This window comes from Ranitomeya variabilis, chromosome 8 (genome assembly GCF_051348905.1).
Source record: "Ranitomeya variabilis isolate aRanVar5 chromosome 8, aRanVar5.hap1, whole genome shotgun sequence".
Classification (NCBI taxonomy): Eukaryota; Metazoa; Chordata; class Amphibia; order Anura; family Dendrobatidae; genus Ranitomeya; species Ranitomeya variabilis.
Window position 1 is genome coordinate 212977195 of NC_135239.1, and position 12131 is coordinate 212989325.

Consider the following 12131-nt stretch of genomic DNA (forward strand, 5'->3'; position numbering starts at 1 on the left):
ACTGAGGGGCATAAAAGCTGATGTGAGCCATTCCATATTCATCCCGCCTCAGGGAGCAGAATGCCGGACTGCAAAGTTTTGGTATTTCTGTAAGTTTTTTCCCTTTATTTTTATAACTGTGTTGCATATTTGTATGTCACTCTTTATTTCCAGATTTTTGTATATTTTATTGTAAGCACTTTACCTTTTCTATTAAAGCTTAAAACTTTCATAAGTCTGAACCTTGTATGCTCTAAAGAATCCATAGTCTTAGAGTGTGTTACCCTGCTGATTGTCAGACAGTAGCAGTAGTATTTCCGGGACTCATCGCCCGTGTTTTCATTGAGTGCTAGCAGCAGGGTGCATGGTTTGTGTCGGGGGGGGGGGGGTGATTTATGCTCCCATTACAGCATAGGACAGAGGTTGAATGCTGGACTGAGAGATAGATTAACCCATGCAGGCGCAACCCCAAGTCACGTGCTGGGAAGTGGCTACGTGACAGTACCTATCAGTCTGCAACGCCGCATTGGTGACCGCCATATGGGGACTACCAATTGAAATACATTTTGCATAGTCCTGAAATTTGGGAGCGTGAAGCTGTCCAGTGGCTCCAGTTATGGGTCAGGTCCTCACCAGATCTCTGCTGTTAGGAAACAGACCCAGTGTGACGTGCAGATGATGGAGCGAGGCAGATGATGGAGCGAGGCGCCTGGAACAGCAGTGTTATCCGGGGTGACGGGCAGCTGCCTGGTGCTGATACCCCCCGCAGCGCTGCTATTCATAGGATAGCTCTACATTCCAGCCCCCGGCCGCTGCGCTCATTTACATAAATACCATTTTATGTTTTTATTTCCTCCTGTTGTGTCTCATGTACAGGGTAAAAAAAATATTTAAAAATCCTAATTTCAGTCCTGGATGGTAAATCTGCAGCCATGAACCCCAACAAGGGTCCCCGAGGAGCTCCATAGAAATCAATGGAAAGTTCATCCTCCTCAGTGAGGGATACAGGAATCTGCAGGACCCTCCTCTCCATTAATTGTGACTTTTGCTGCGATACAAGGCAGCTTTTTCCCTGCAGCATTGGCGGGATACAAGGGCACTGTGATGGCTCACATCCAGCGATCCTGCCCGCTTCAGAGCAGCACTCACCAGCTGTATAGCAAGCAGACTGCGAGCGCTGCACTCCTGGCCTCTGGCTGCAGCGGTGGCCGGTAACCCAGGCAATGAGCCGCATAGGATTATTAATCCCTCCGTTCTTAACAATGGAGAGGATTTTTAATTGCAACGTTGCTGGTTTTTCTTTTTTTACATTAAAACCCCTTTAAGGTCTCATGAAATCCTCGTACGTGAAGATTTCTAATATAAATAATCGCTTCCAGTTTGAGTTCCAGGAATTTGCTCTTTATTCTCTCTGTGGGAAGGAAGAGGAGACGTCAGCGAAGCACAAGATGAGGCAGGATCTGCCCACAGCAGCGCGGAGGAGACAACCTGCAACATCCCGCACCAGGAAGAAGGTCGTCCAAATCCAGAGCTTCATTCCTGAGAAAAAGGCTCTGCCAGAGGTTGTAGTGACTGTTCCTTTACCTGAGGCTGGAGATCTGCGCTGAGCACCCCAAGAAACGGCATTATGTATATATATCGCCACTAATGGGGTTTTCTCATCACAGAGGGCTAAAATTGTAAACTACTTGTAAAAATAAGCAACTTTGCCATTTACCTATTATTACAAATCTCCATTGGCAAGAACCGAGACATTTACTTTTATAGTTTACTGCTTGTTGCTGAGGTTACCGGCCACTTCTGCAGGCTATCAGTGATGGCCGGTCTCCTAGGTGAGGAGTGCAGCTCTTACATATGTTTTGCTATAGGGCTTGTACGTGTTGCTCTGAAGGTGGTCGGTCACGTCTGTCACATGTGCTCAGTGTGAACCTGCTTTCATCTGTGAAGAGCACAGGGCGCCAGTGGCAAATCTGCCAATCCTGGTGTTCTGTGGCAAATGCCAAGCGTCCTGCACGGTGTTGGGCTGTGAGCACAACCCCCATCTGTGGACGTCGGGCACTCAGACCATCCTCATGGAGTCAGTTTCTAACCGTTTTTGCAGACACATGCACATTTGTGGCCACTGGAGGTCATTTTGCAGGGCTCTGGCAGTGCTCCTCCTGTTCCTCCTTGCACAAAGGCTGAGGTAGCGGTCCTGCTGCTGGGTTGTTGCCCTCCTACGGCCCCCTCCACGTCTCCTGGTAGCGCCTCCATACTCTAGACACTACGCTGACACACAGCAAACCTTCTTGCCACAGCTCGCATTGATGTGCCATCCTGGATGAGCTGCACTACCTGAGCCACTTGTGTGGGGTGTAGAGTCCGTCTCATGCTACCACGAGTGTGAAAGCACAACCAACATTCAAAAGTGACAAACATCAGCCAGAAAGCATTGGTACTGAGATGTGGTCTGTGGTCCCCACCTGCAGGATCACTCCTTTATTGAGGGGGTCTTGATAATTGCCAATAATTTCCATCTGTTGTCTATTCCATTTGCACAACAGCATGTGAAATTGATTGTCAATCAGTGTTGCTTCCTAAGTGGACAGTTTGATTTCACAGAAGTTTCATTTACTTGGAGTTAGATTCTGTTGATTAAGTGTTCCCTTTATTTTATTGAGCAGTGTACATGGGTCCGGGCTGTTTTGGCCCATGAAGGGTCAGGCGCGGCCTCTCAGACATGTGCAGTGTCCTGGGAGGAATGCTCTGTGATCTCAGGCTGCTGTGTGCAGTGTTTGGGTGTAGACATAGACAGACATGAGGGGGCGAGGGCTGTGTGACGAGACTGAATTCCCACACACACAGAGGCCTCTCCAGCGCTGAATCACTGTGCAGACAATCCTCCCATCATTGCTGGGCTGCAGCGGAAGTGTCTGAGCCAGGCCTGGGGGCGAGGGCACGGGAACCCTATTACCCTGCAGATGGGCGCAGCGCCAGGGCTTCCTCCCAGAGCTGTGCCCATACAGGGCGGCGGCAGGCATCAGCACATGCTCACGTTTCATGAATGAGAGGGAAAGGTTAAAGACAGGGGACAGCTTGTTACCAGCAGCAGAGCTGTTTACTGGAGGCACATGCCACCCGCACACCTGCCTGTGCCCAGCAGTCTGGGGGCCCAGGATCTTGGCACGGCCCACTGCTAATGTAAGAGACACCGGTATGCCGGGGCAGCCAAGGTAGCGCACTCGGATTACCAGTCACGTACGCACAAACCCACACGATCGCTTACACAGAAACGCTCGTTAACCCTCGATACGACTTCATGACCATACTACAGCGAGGCTTTACCGTTCAGGCTACGTGCCCACAATCCAGAAGTGGCAGCGCTTTGGACGCAGCGTTTTTTCACTGCATTAAAACGCTGCGTTCTAATCACGCAGGTAAATCCGCATGTAATCACTGAACAAGAGATCCGCAAGTGAAACGGACATGCTGCAGATCTGAGAGACGCGCCACATGTCAGTCTCCAACTTCTACAAATCCCATCCACTATGCTGTAACATCCGGCCGCTGCGAATCAAAACTGCAGCAAATCCTGAACGTGGGAACGTGCCCTTAATGGGTGCTGGGCCGAAGTCACATGTCCAGTAATCATCATTCTGAAAAAGAAGCATTAAACAAAAACACTGGATCAGCTGCAAACTGAAGAAAAACTGACAATTCACATTAACTTCAATAATATCACAAACGGATCCAGCAGCAATCAGTCATTTATACAACTCTGATGAAAAAAAAAAAAAATCTGGATCCAGTTTTTTACCATTAAAGTCTATGGAAAACAGATCCATTACTTATCCATCCTTTTTATTGTGTGGATGTGAGGCTCATCCCTTCATCTGACTCTTATGTGTTTGCTTTCGAAAATATTGTAACTTTGGTAAATATTGATCTGCTAATAGGAAATGAATACAATATATTACTCCTTGTTATCAGCCATGTCAGACCCCTCAATGGGATTAGAGACAGAAAGTGTAGATGGTTTTTAACCAACGTGATGAAAATCTATATCACATATTACCAGGGCTCTGAAGGCAACTATATCCATATGTGACATCCATATCTGTCCTTGTAATAACACTGCTATATCCTTATAAACTCCAGACTTTAAGGTGAGTGACCCTCTAATATATCACAAAGATTGAAACATATCAAATGAGTATAAGCAAGAAGCAAAGTATCTATTCATAATTTCATTTAATGGGAAGATCAAGGTTTCATATATAAAAATAAGATCTACTATAATACTGCCCCTATGTACAAGAATATAACTACTATAATACTGCCCCCTATGTACAAGAATATAACTACTATAATACTGCCCCTATGTACAAGAATATAACTACTATAATACTGCCCCCTATGTACAAGAATATAACTACTATAATACTGTCCCTATATACAAGAATATAACTACTATAATACTGCTCCTATGTACAAGAATATAACTACTATAATACTGCCCCTGTGTACAAGAATATAACTACTATAATACTGCCCCTGTGTACAAGAATATAACTACTATAATACTGCCCCTGTGTACAAGAATATAACTACTATAATACTGCCCCTGTGTACAAGAATATAACTACTATAATACTGCCCTTGTGTACAAGAATATAACTACTATAATACTGCTCCTATGTACAAGAATATAACTACTATAATACTGCTCCTATGTACAAGAATATAACTACTATAATACTGCTCCTGTGTACAAGAATATAACTACTATAATACTGCTCCTATGTACAAGAATATAACTACTATAATACTGCTCCAATGTACAAGAATATAACTACTATAATACTGCCCCCTATGTACAAGAATATAACTACTATAATACTGCTCCTGTGTACAAGAATATAACTACTATAATACTGCCCCTATGTACAAGAATATAACTACTATAATACTGCTCCTGTGTACAAGAATATAACTACTATAATACTGCTCCTATGTACAAGAATATAACTACTATAATACTGCCCCTGTGTACAAGAATATAACTACTATAATACTGCCCCTGTGTACAAGAATATAACTACTATAATACTGCTCCTGTGTACAAGAATATAACTACTATAATACTGCCCCCTATGTACAAGAATATAACTACTATAATACTGCTCCTGTGTACAAGAATATAACTACTATAATACTGCTCCTGTGTACAAGAATATAACTACTATAATACTGCTCCTATGTACAAGAATATTACTATAATACTGCTCCTATGTACAAGAATATAACTACTATAATACTGCTCCAATGTACAAGAATATAACTACTATAATACTGCCCCCTATGTACAAGAATATAACTACTATAATACTGCTCCTGTGTACAAGAATATAACTACTATAATACTGCCCCTATGTACAAGAATATAACTACTATAATACTGCTCCTGTGTACAAGAATATAACTACTATAATACTGCTCCTATGTACAAGAATATAACTACTATAATACTGCTCCAATGTACAAGAATATAACTACTATAATACTGCCCCCTATGTACAAGAATATAACTACTATAATACTGCTCCTGTGTACAAGAATATAACTACTATAATACTGCTCCTATGTACAAGAATATAACTACTATAATACTGCCCCTGTGTACAAGAATATAACTACTATAATACTGCCCCTGTGTACAAGAATATAACTACTATAATACTGCTCCTGTGTACAAGAATATAACTACTATAATACTGCCCCCTATGTACAAGAATATAACTACTATAATACTGCTCCTGTGTACAAGAATATAACTACTATAATACTGCTCCTGTGTACAAGAATATAACTACTATAATACCACTCTTATGTACAAGAATATAACTACTATAATACTGCCTCTATGTACAAGAATATAACTACTATAATACTGCTGCTATGTACAAGAATATAACTACTATAATACTGCTCCTATGTACAAGAATATAACTACTATAATACTGCTCCTATGTACAAGAATATAACTACTATAATACTGCCCCTATGTACAAGAATATAACTACTATAATACTGCTCCTATGTACAAGAATATAACTACTATAATACTGCTCCTATGTACAAGAATATAACTACTATAATACTGCCCCTATGTACAAGAATATAACTACTATAATACTGCTCCTATGTACAAGAATATAACTACTATAATACTGCTCCTATGTACAAGAATATAACTACTATAATACTGCTCCTATATACAAGAATATAACTACTATAATACTGCCCCTATGTACAAGAATATAACTACTATAATGCTGCTCTTATATACTCATTGGCACTGCGCATTTCTCTTCTACACATTTTGGAGCCATTGTTGCACCTCTTGAATGTTTTGTGGCTCGGCTGACTATGGCTCCTGTTCTTGTAAGCTCCAATCTCCCGCACCGCGTGCACATGGATTAGTGTCTCTGTCCCCCACCCTTCTGGCCACAGACCACACATGTGCATGTAGACATCTTCCTGTGCAGCCATTAGTATCTAGACTCCTCCAGTGGCTGCAGGACTGGGAAGGTCCTAGGGACAGTGCCCACTGGGGAGTGTGAAGTAAGAGGAGTAGGTGCTCAGGGAGGGAGGTGATGATTTGCTGACATTGTGCACAGTTGCTGCTGCTGCTGAACTCCTGCCAGTCACGTCTCATTCCAGGAAGCCGGGATACATTTAGCCTCAGGCTTCACATGAAAGCAACATTCGGAAGCCTGACTGTGTCAACATGCTCAGGGTGACAGGGAGGTGACACTGTCAAAACAAGTGAAGGGGAACTGAGCTGTCTGCCTGACATCAAAGTGCCAAGAGCTGGCAGCCCCACACCTTCCCTTAACCCCTCCCCTGCTGGGTTCACCAGAAAGGACCTATTGTTACCTGCACCTGGAGCAGTGAGTCACACACCTTGCGTACGTGTCACGCTGACCCTGGGAGAGTAAGGGAGGGGGCGGCTGGTTGGACCCGGTCCACCATTACCTTGTCAGACACGGACTTCCTTGGTCAAGCCTCTACATTGTGAAACATTAAAGGCAACAACATTTCAACAAATAAAGTTTTTATTTTTGTTTGTTTTTTCAAAAATATTTATTATATTTAACATTTTCCCCTTGAAGCCCAGAGACTGGCGAGAGTCTGGAGGGAGGAAACACAACTAATATATTCTATTATAAAGTGCAGGTTTCTGGAGCCGCCAACTCCATCCTGTACGGCGAGTGAAGCAAGGGCCGGCAGGTCGGATCCCGGGGGCCGAAAACATTTATAAAGCCCCTTCAAGTGCAGTGCTGCAAGCAAGGTTCTGTAAAACTTGCTTAAACTGGGAGACGAGTAAGTATTGATTTCCGATGCCTCAGCTGCTGCAGAACTCCAAGCCTAGATAATCTCAGTTACCAGGCTGAGCATGAATGGAGATGAACGTCCACAATGCTGAGGGGTGCCCTCACTTATTATGGGGGCGCAGGCCTTTTCAATGTCTCCTAGTTCTGCCATATATGGTGCAATAAGCGCTTTCTGCCCCATCTTTTAATTCCACAGCGTTGGTCAAGAAACTGTCTTCTGCTCCGGTTGGACATCCCCTCAGTAAATCCCGGTCACTAAAGGGTCCTCTGCACACAGACATTGTCACCTCCTTCAGGAGCCTCATGCTGGCGAGTCCCAGTCTCTTGCAGAGTCTTATACTGGTGGCTCCCAGTCTCTTGCAGAGTCTTATACTGGTGGCTCCCAGTCTCTTTTGCAGAGTCTTATACTGGTGGCTCCCAGTCTCTTTTGCAGAGTCTTATACTGGTCTCTTTTGCAGAGTCTTACACTGGTGGGTCCCAGTCTCTTTTGTAGGGTCTTGCATTAATGGGTCCCAGTTCCTCTTGCAGAGAGTCTTATACTGGTGGGTCCCAGTATATAGTAGTACAGAGTTTTTTTTCCTCCTCTCTCCTCAGTCTTTGGGGTCTGCACCTACTGTGGGTACCTGTTTAAGTGCTTGTAATAAGGCAGAAGAATCCATGGATGCCAATTCTGGGGAGTGAACTTGTGGGACACAATCTTGGCTCAGCAGTCCAGACTGGGATAAGCTAGGATATAACATAGGCATAGATCCCGGGTACCAACATTTTTCCAACATGGGCAGATAGGCAGAGGGTGTAGGGGGTATCAAATAAAAGGGGAAACAAAAAGGTGGATGAGTAGAGTAAGACCCCACTGGAGGAAGGTCACTGCTGCCAAATCTGAAATCATCATCTGCAATCTCCAGCCTGAGCCTCTTTTTTGGAATTTCCTGATGTTCTTGCTTGATGACCCGGTCTAATATTGGGGACATTGCAGAGTCTTCCCTAATGACACCCCGTCGTTCCTGACTGGACTGTACTTTATCCACTTCTCCTCCGTAGCCACTGTCAGTGTCCGTGTCCGTGCCGCTCTGCTCTCCGGATTGCAGGGGGGCAGCGCGTCGAATAACAGGGACGCAGTTGGTGGCCTGAGGCTTAGGACTGGGTTTTTCGTCCAGTTTGGAAACTTTAGAGGGACTGTGGCTGAGATCGGAGGCCACGCGATGGAGGTGAGCGACAAGTTCACATTTCTCTCCTCCTTGTAAGAATCTCAGAGCTTCTTCTGCACAAACCTGGAAACCGGAGCGAAACATCTCCTCGCCTGAGGCTTTGCTGCTCAAGGATGAACCACCTGGTAAATGGAGACATCAGATATTAAAATTTAAGAATAAAATCCCTAAATGGCACCATGACTTCTTCTGCAAAGACTGAAGGTTTAGCCCCAATTGGGGAATATGGTTCCAACATCTGCAGCTGGTAGCTACACCACGGCAAAGCTCTGAGGTCCAGGTACCAGCTGGAGCAGACTGTGGTGTAGGACGAGAAGAGATACTGACCTTTCTGTAGAGTGAGGATCTGCTGCTGCTGCTGCTCGATTAGGTTGGATAAGGATTGCACATGTTTCAGGGTCAGTTCCAGCACCACAGCTTTCTCCAGATGTCCCAGCGTCTGTAGAAAGAAGAGATCAGGTCAACAACCAACATCTCCAAGAGAAAGACACAACTACATCAGTCCACAACTCATCCCAAGAAGGTTCATGATAAGACCATGTCTGACTACAGGACAGCCATTAAATTGTATTTTCTCCCTGCATAGACCCTCTTAGTAAAAGGCCACCACTACCTCTCCTACAGAGGTAGTCACACCGCTTTCCTGGACTTCTGAATTCAAAATTTGACTAGATGAGGGAGAATTTAAGCCAACCAGTCATTCAAGGGTCTGGAAAAGCTGGTGGACAACCCTTGTAGCATCTGCAGTGGTCACCGTATTGGTTGTCACCAAGTCCTAGTGGTCTCGGAAATAAATTTGTATAACTTGATGGGAAGAGATGACTCTTAGTTTAGTTGTGAAAGACCTTTTAAGAGTCCAGCTCCTCAAGGGCTGGATAAAGACGATGTTCCTTCAATGGTCTTCCCTGGCAGAGGAATATGTAAGGGGCAGTTGCAAGCTATTGGAGCCAGGATGGAAAGTTGTTGCATTGGATCTTGTGAGGTCAGCTCTAAGGATAATGCACTGATTATATCATCTGCAGCCACTAGTCACAAGGCGGCCTCAGTTTCATAATTGCAGGAGCCCCGAGCGTGGTGGTCACAAGGCTGCGCTGCACATCCCGTGCTTGTCACATGCACTGGCCGTGAATGCATGTGATGCTGCCATTAGAAAAACCCCTTATAGTTCTACAAAATCCTGAATTATCAATATGGCCACAGTCTGGAGTCCTATTGGCGTGCCCCCGTCACTCACCGTAAGCTTGAGGTGCTCCGGCAGAAGGTCTTTGAGTTGGGAAATACATTCATTAATCCGGTCTCGTCTTTTCTTCTCAATAAGTCGGTGAGGGAGCTTGTAAGTTTCCTGCTAAGAAAACAGATTATGCATATCACACCAATGTAGGACAGAGGTAGACAGACTGGTGCGCAAAGCGCCCCCTAGTGTTCAGACTGGGACATTGTACAGAACGCTACATGTGATGGTACACGTGAGGCTCTAATCACACACACACCCCACAAGGAACATGCAGACAAACGTGCAGACTGGTTGCACCGTGGAGGGAGGTGGTACACTGTGTACAGACTCAATATTCACCAGACACCATAAAACATAGCAAACCATAAAAACCCACTGGACTCATAGATAAAAAAACTTCAGCCCCCGCTGTCACTCACATCGTCCAATGCCAGAAGTTGCACACAGACACAATGTAACAAAACCTCACACATACACAGCAGCAGGCACAATCGAAATTACACACTTTAGACAATAACTAGAGTTGGAAAAGTTGTAGAAAAGTTCTCACCTTTCCCTCCTCACATCGCTTCACAGCTTTTCTGCTTTTGAAGACTGGATACATATGTGCAAAATCCATCCTACAAGGAGACAGAAAAGGGCTGGAGTCAAGAAAATGGAAAAGTGCAACAATGCGAGCAATAAGAAAGATATAAAATTAGAATGTGACATTAATGAGTTAGAAAGTGACACTTATCAGCTGGACATTGTATATGAAGATGAAAGTTATTATTAAATATTATTACAGTCCTGCTAATATCTCCACCATGTGTCATTACAGATATATTAAGCGCTGCGGAATATGTTGGCTCTATATAAATAAAATTATTATTACAGATCCTGTACAGCCCTTCTAGATTGCTAAAGGGCGTAACTGGAAAATCCGACAAACTTACAAGAGATATAATAACTATACGGATTGTTCTTAATATCACTCTTATAGTTGCTGGTGCAACACATTGCTACAATGTAACATCGCCGGATCCCATACAGATTGCTACAATGAAACATCGCTGGATCCCATACAGATTGCTACAATGTAACATCGCAGGATCCCATAGAGATGGCTACAATGTAACATCGCAGGATCCCATACAGATTGCTACAATGTAACATCGCCGGATCCCATACAGATGGCTACCATGTAACATCGCCGGATCCCATACAGATTGCTACAATGTAACATTGCCGGATCCCATACAGATTGCTACAATGTAACATTGCCGGATCCCATACAGATGGCTACAATGTAACATTGCCCGATCCCATACAGATTGCTACAATATAACATCGCCTGATCCCATACAGGGAAATCCCACAGCCTGCCAGACATTGCAGAATCCAATATTATAAGGGACTTTCACATCCAATAGTTGCCACCAGGAATCGCTGGATATTATACGACCCTTATAATTGCTGCAGCAAATTATCAGACGATGACGGGTTTCTCCTAGATCTATTCTTCGTGTCCGGGGAGCTCTGGATTTACATTGATTTATCGGGGAGACCCCAGATTTCCACTGCAGGCTGGATCCCACAGAACTTATTGCCTCTTACTTGTTGGACACATTTCTTGCTATAACTCCAGATTGCAGACAGAGAACTTACCCAGACAAGGAGCCAGATCTTTCCAGACAGGCAGGCGGAGGCTGAGCACTGGGGATTCTCTCCATGCCACTTAGATCCACAGAGGTGCAGTGCTGGGCACTGAGTCCATACAGTGGGGCTGTCTGCTCTGGGCACAGGTGAGGGCTGTCAGGGTCAGCAGGGTCTGCTCCTCTGCAGGGATATGGTGGTGTTAGGAGCTCCAGCTTCTGGTTAAATGGATGGGAGGGGATGCAGTGTGCTGATTGGTGGGGGCAGTGGTGGTGTGTCCCTCCCTGTGACAGCAGCACGCCCTGTGCCAGGACAGCCAGCTGCTGCCTCTGTGCTGTCATATGGGCTCACGTGCTGCTCAATGCTGCATCTGTCCCAGGGAGGAGGAGGAGGAGGAGGACAGGGGTGTGGAGGAGAACTGACTGCACGCTCACTGCCACAGGACTGCCAGGGGACACCATGTAACTGCAAATACAGCTGCTGCTGCCCTGGGTACAGTGTGTGAGCAGAGGGCAAACCTGCCCACAGCCTCCCTGCCCACTCCAGGGGCACACACTGCCCCCCTGCCCATTGTCGGGGCACACACCGCCCCCCTGCCGGGGCACAAACTACCTGATAATCACCAGGAATGCTGAAAACAACAAGAATAGGTCAATAAATATACAAAGTGTAGAAATTTTTTTTTTTTAAATTTATATA

The 12131-nt window shown here is 44.8% G+C and overlaps 1 protein-coding gene and 1 long non-coding RNA gene across 4 annotated transcripts in view; one reads left to right on the forward strand and one right to left on the reverse strand.

Annotated features, from left to right (window-relative positions):
- LOC143787793 (uncharacterized) overlaps positions 1 to 12131 on the forward strand; it is a 120533-nt gene that overhangs the window by 17229 nt on the left and 91173 nt on the right. The window contains exon 3 of one of the 2 annotated variants that reach the window (XR_013218470.1): positions 1359 to 1370. The exons of the other annotated variant lie outside the window; for it this stretch is intronic. This is a non-coding gene — a long non-coding RNA (uncharacterized LOC143787793). Of the gene's footprint in view, positions 1 to 1358; positions 1371 to 12131 lie in introns of those variants that run through there. 2 annotated transcript variants of the gene reach the window in all.
- On the reverse strand, positions 7068 to 11648 carry BHLHE40 (basic helix-loop-helix family member e40). 2 transcript variants are annotated; one of them, XM_077276823.1, is made up of 5 exons: positions 11445 to 11648; positions 10348 to 10417; positions 9798 to 9908; positions 8891 to 9002; positions 7068 to 8685 (listed from the first exon to the last, which is right to left on the reverse strand). In XM_077276823.1, exons 1-5 carry the CDS (start codon positions 11507 to 11509, stop codon positions 7946 to 7948), a joined length of 1098 nt encoding a protein of 365 aa, XP_077132938.1. In that variant the 5' UTR covers positions 11510 to 11648; the 3' UTR covers positions 7068 to 7945. The 2 variants fall into 2 exon arrangements, with proteins under 2 accessions (XP_077132938.1, XP_077132939.1); XM_077276824.1 differs by having other exon boundaries at positions 9798 to 9905; positions 11445 to 11647.

Bases quoted from the DNA above. Each gene is read 5' to 3' on its own strand.
- BHLHE40 (XM_077276823.1), bottom strand. From the start codon at position 11,509: ATGGAGAGAATCCCCAGTGCTCAGCCTCCGCCTGCCTGTCTGGAAAGA. The intron at 9,003-9,797 runs GTGAGTGACGGG...TTCTTTCTACAG, and splicing joins CGGAGCACCTCAAGCTTACG to ACGCTGGGACATCTGGAGAA. The intron at 8,686-8,890 runs GTCAGTATCTCT...TCCATTTACCAG, and splicing joins GATCCTCACTCTACAGAAAG to GTGGTTCATCCTTGAGCAGC.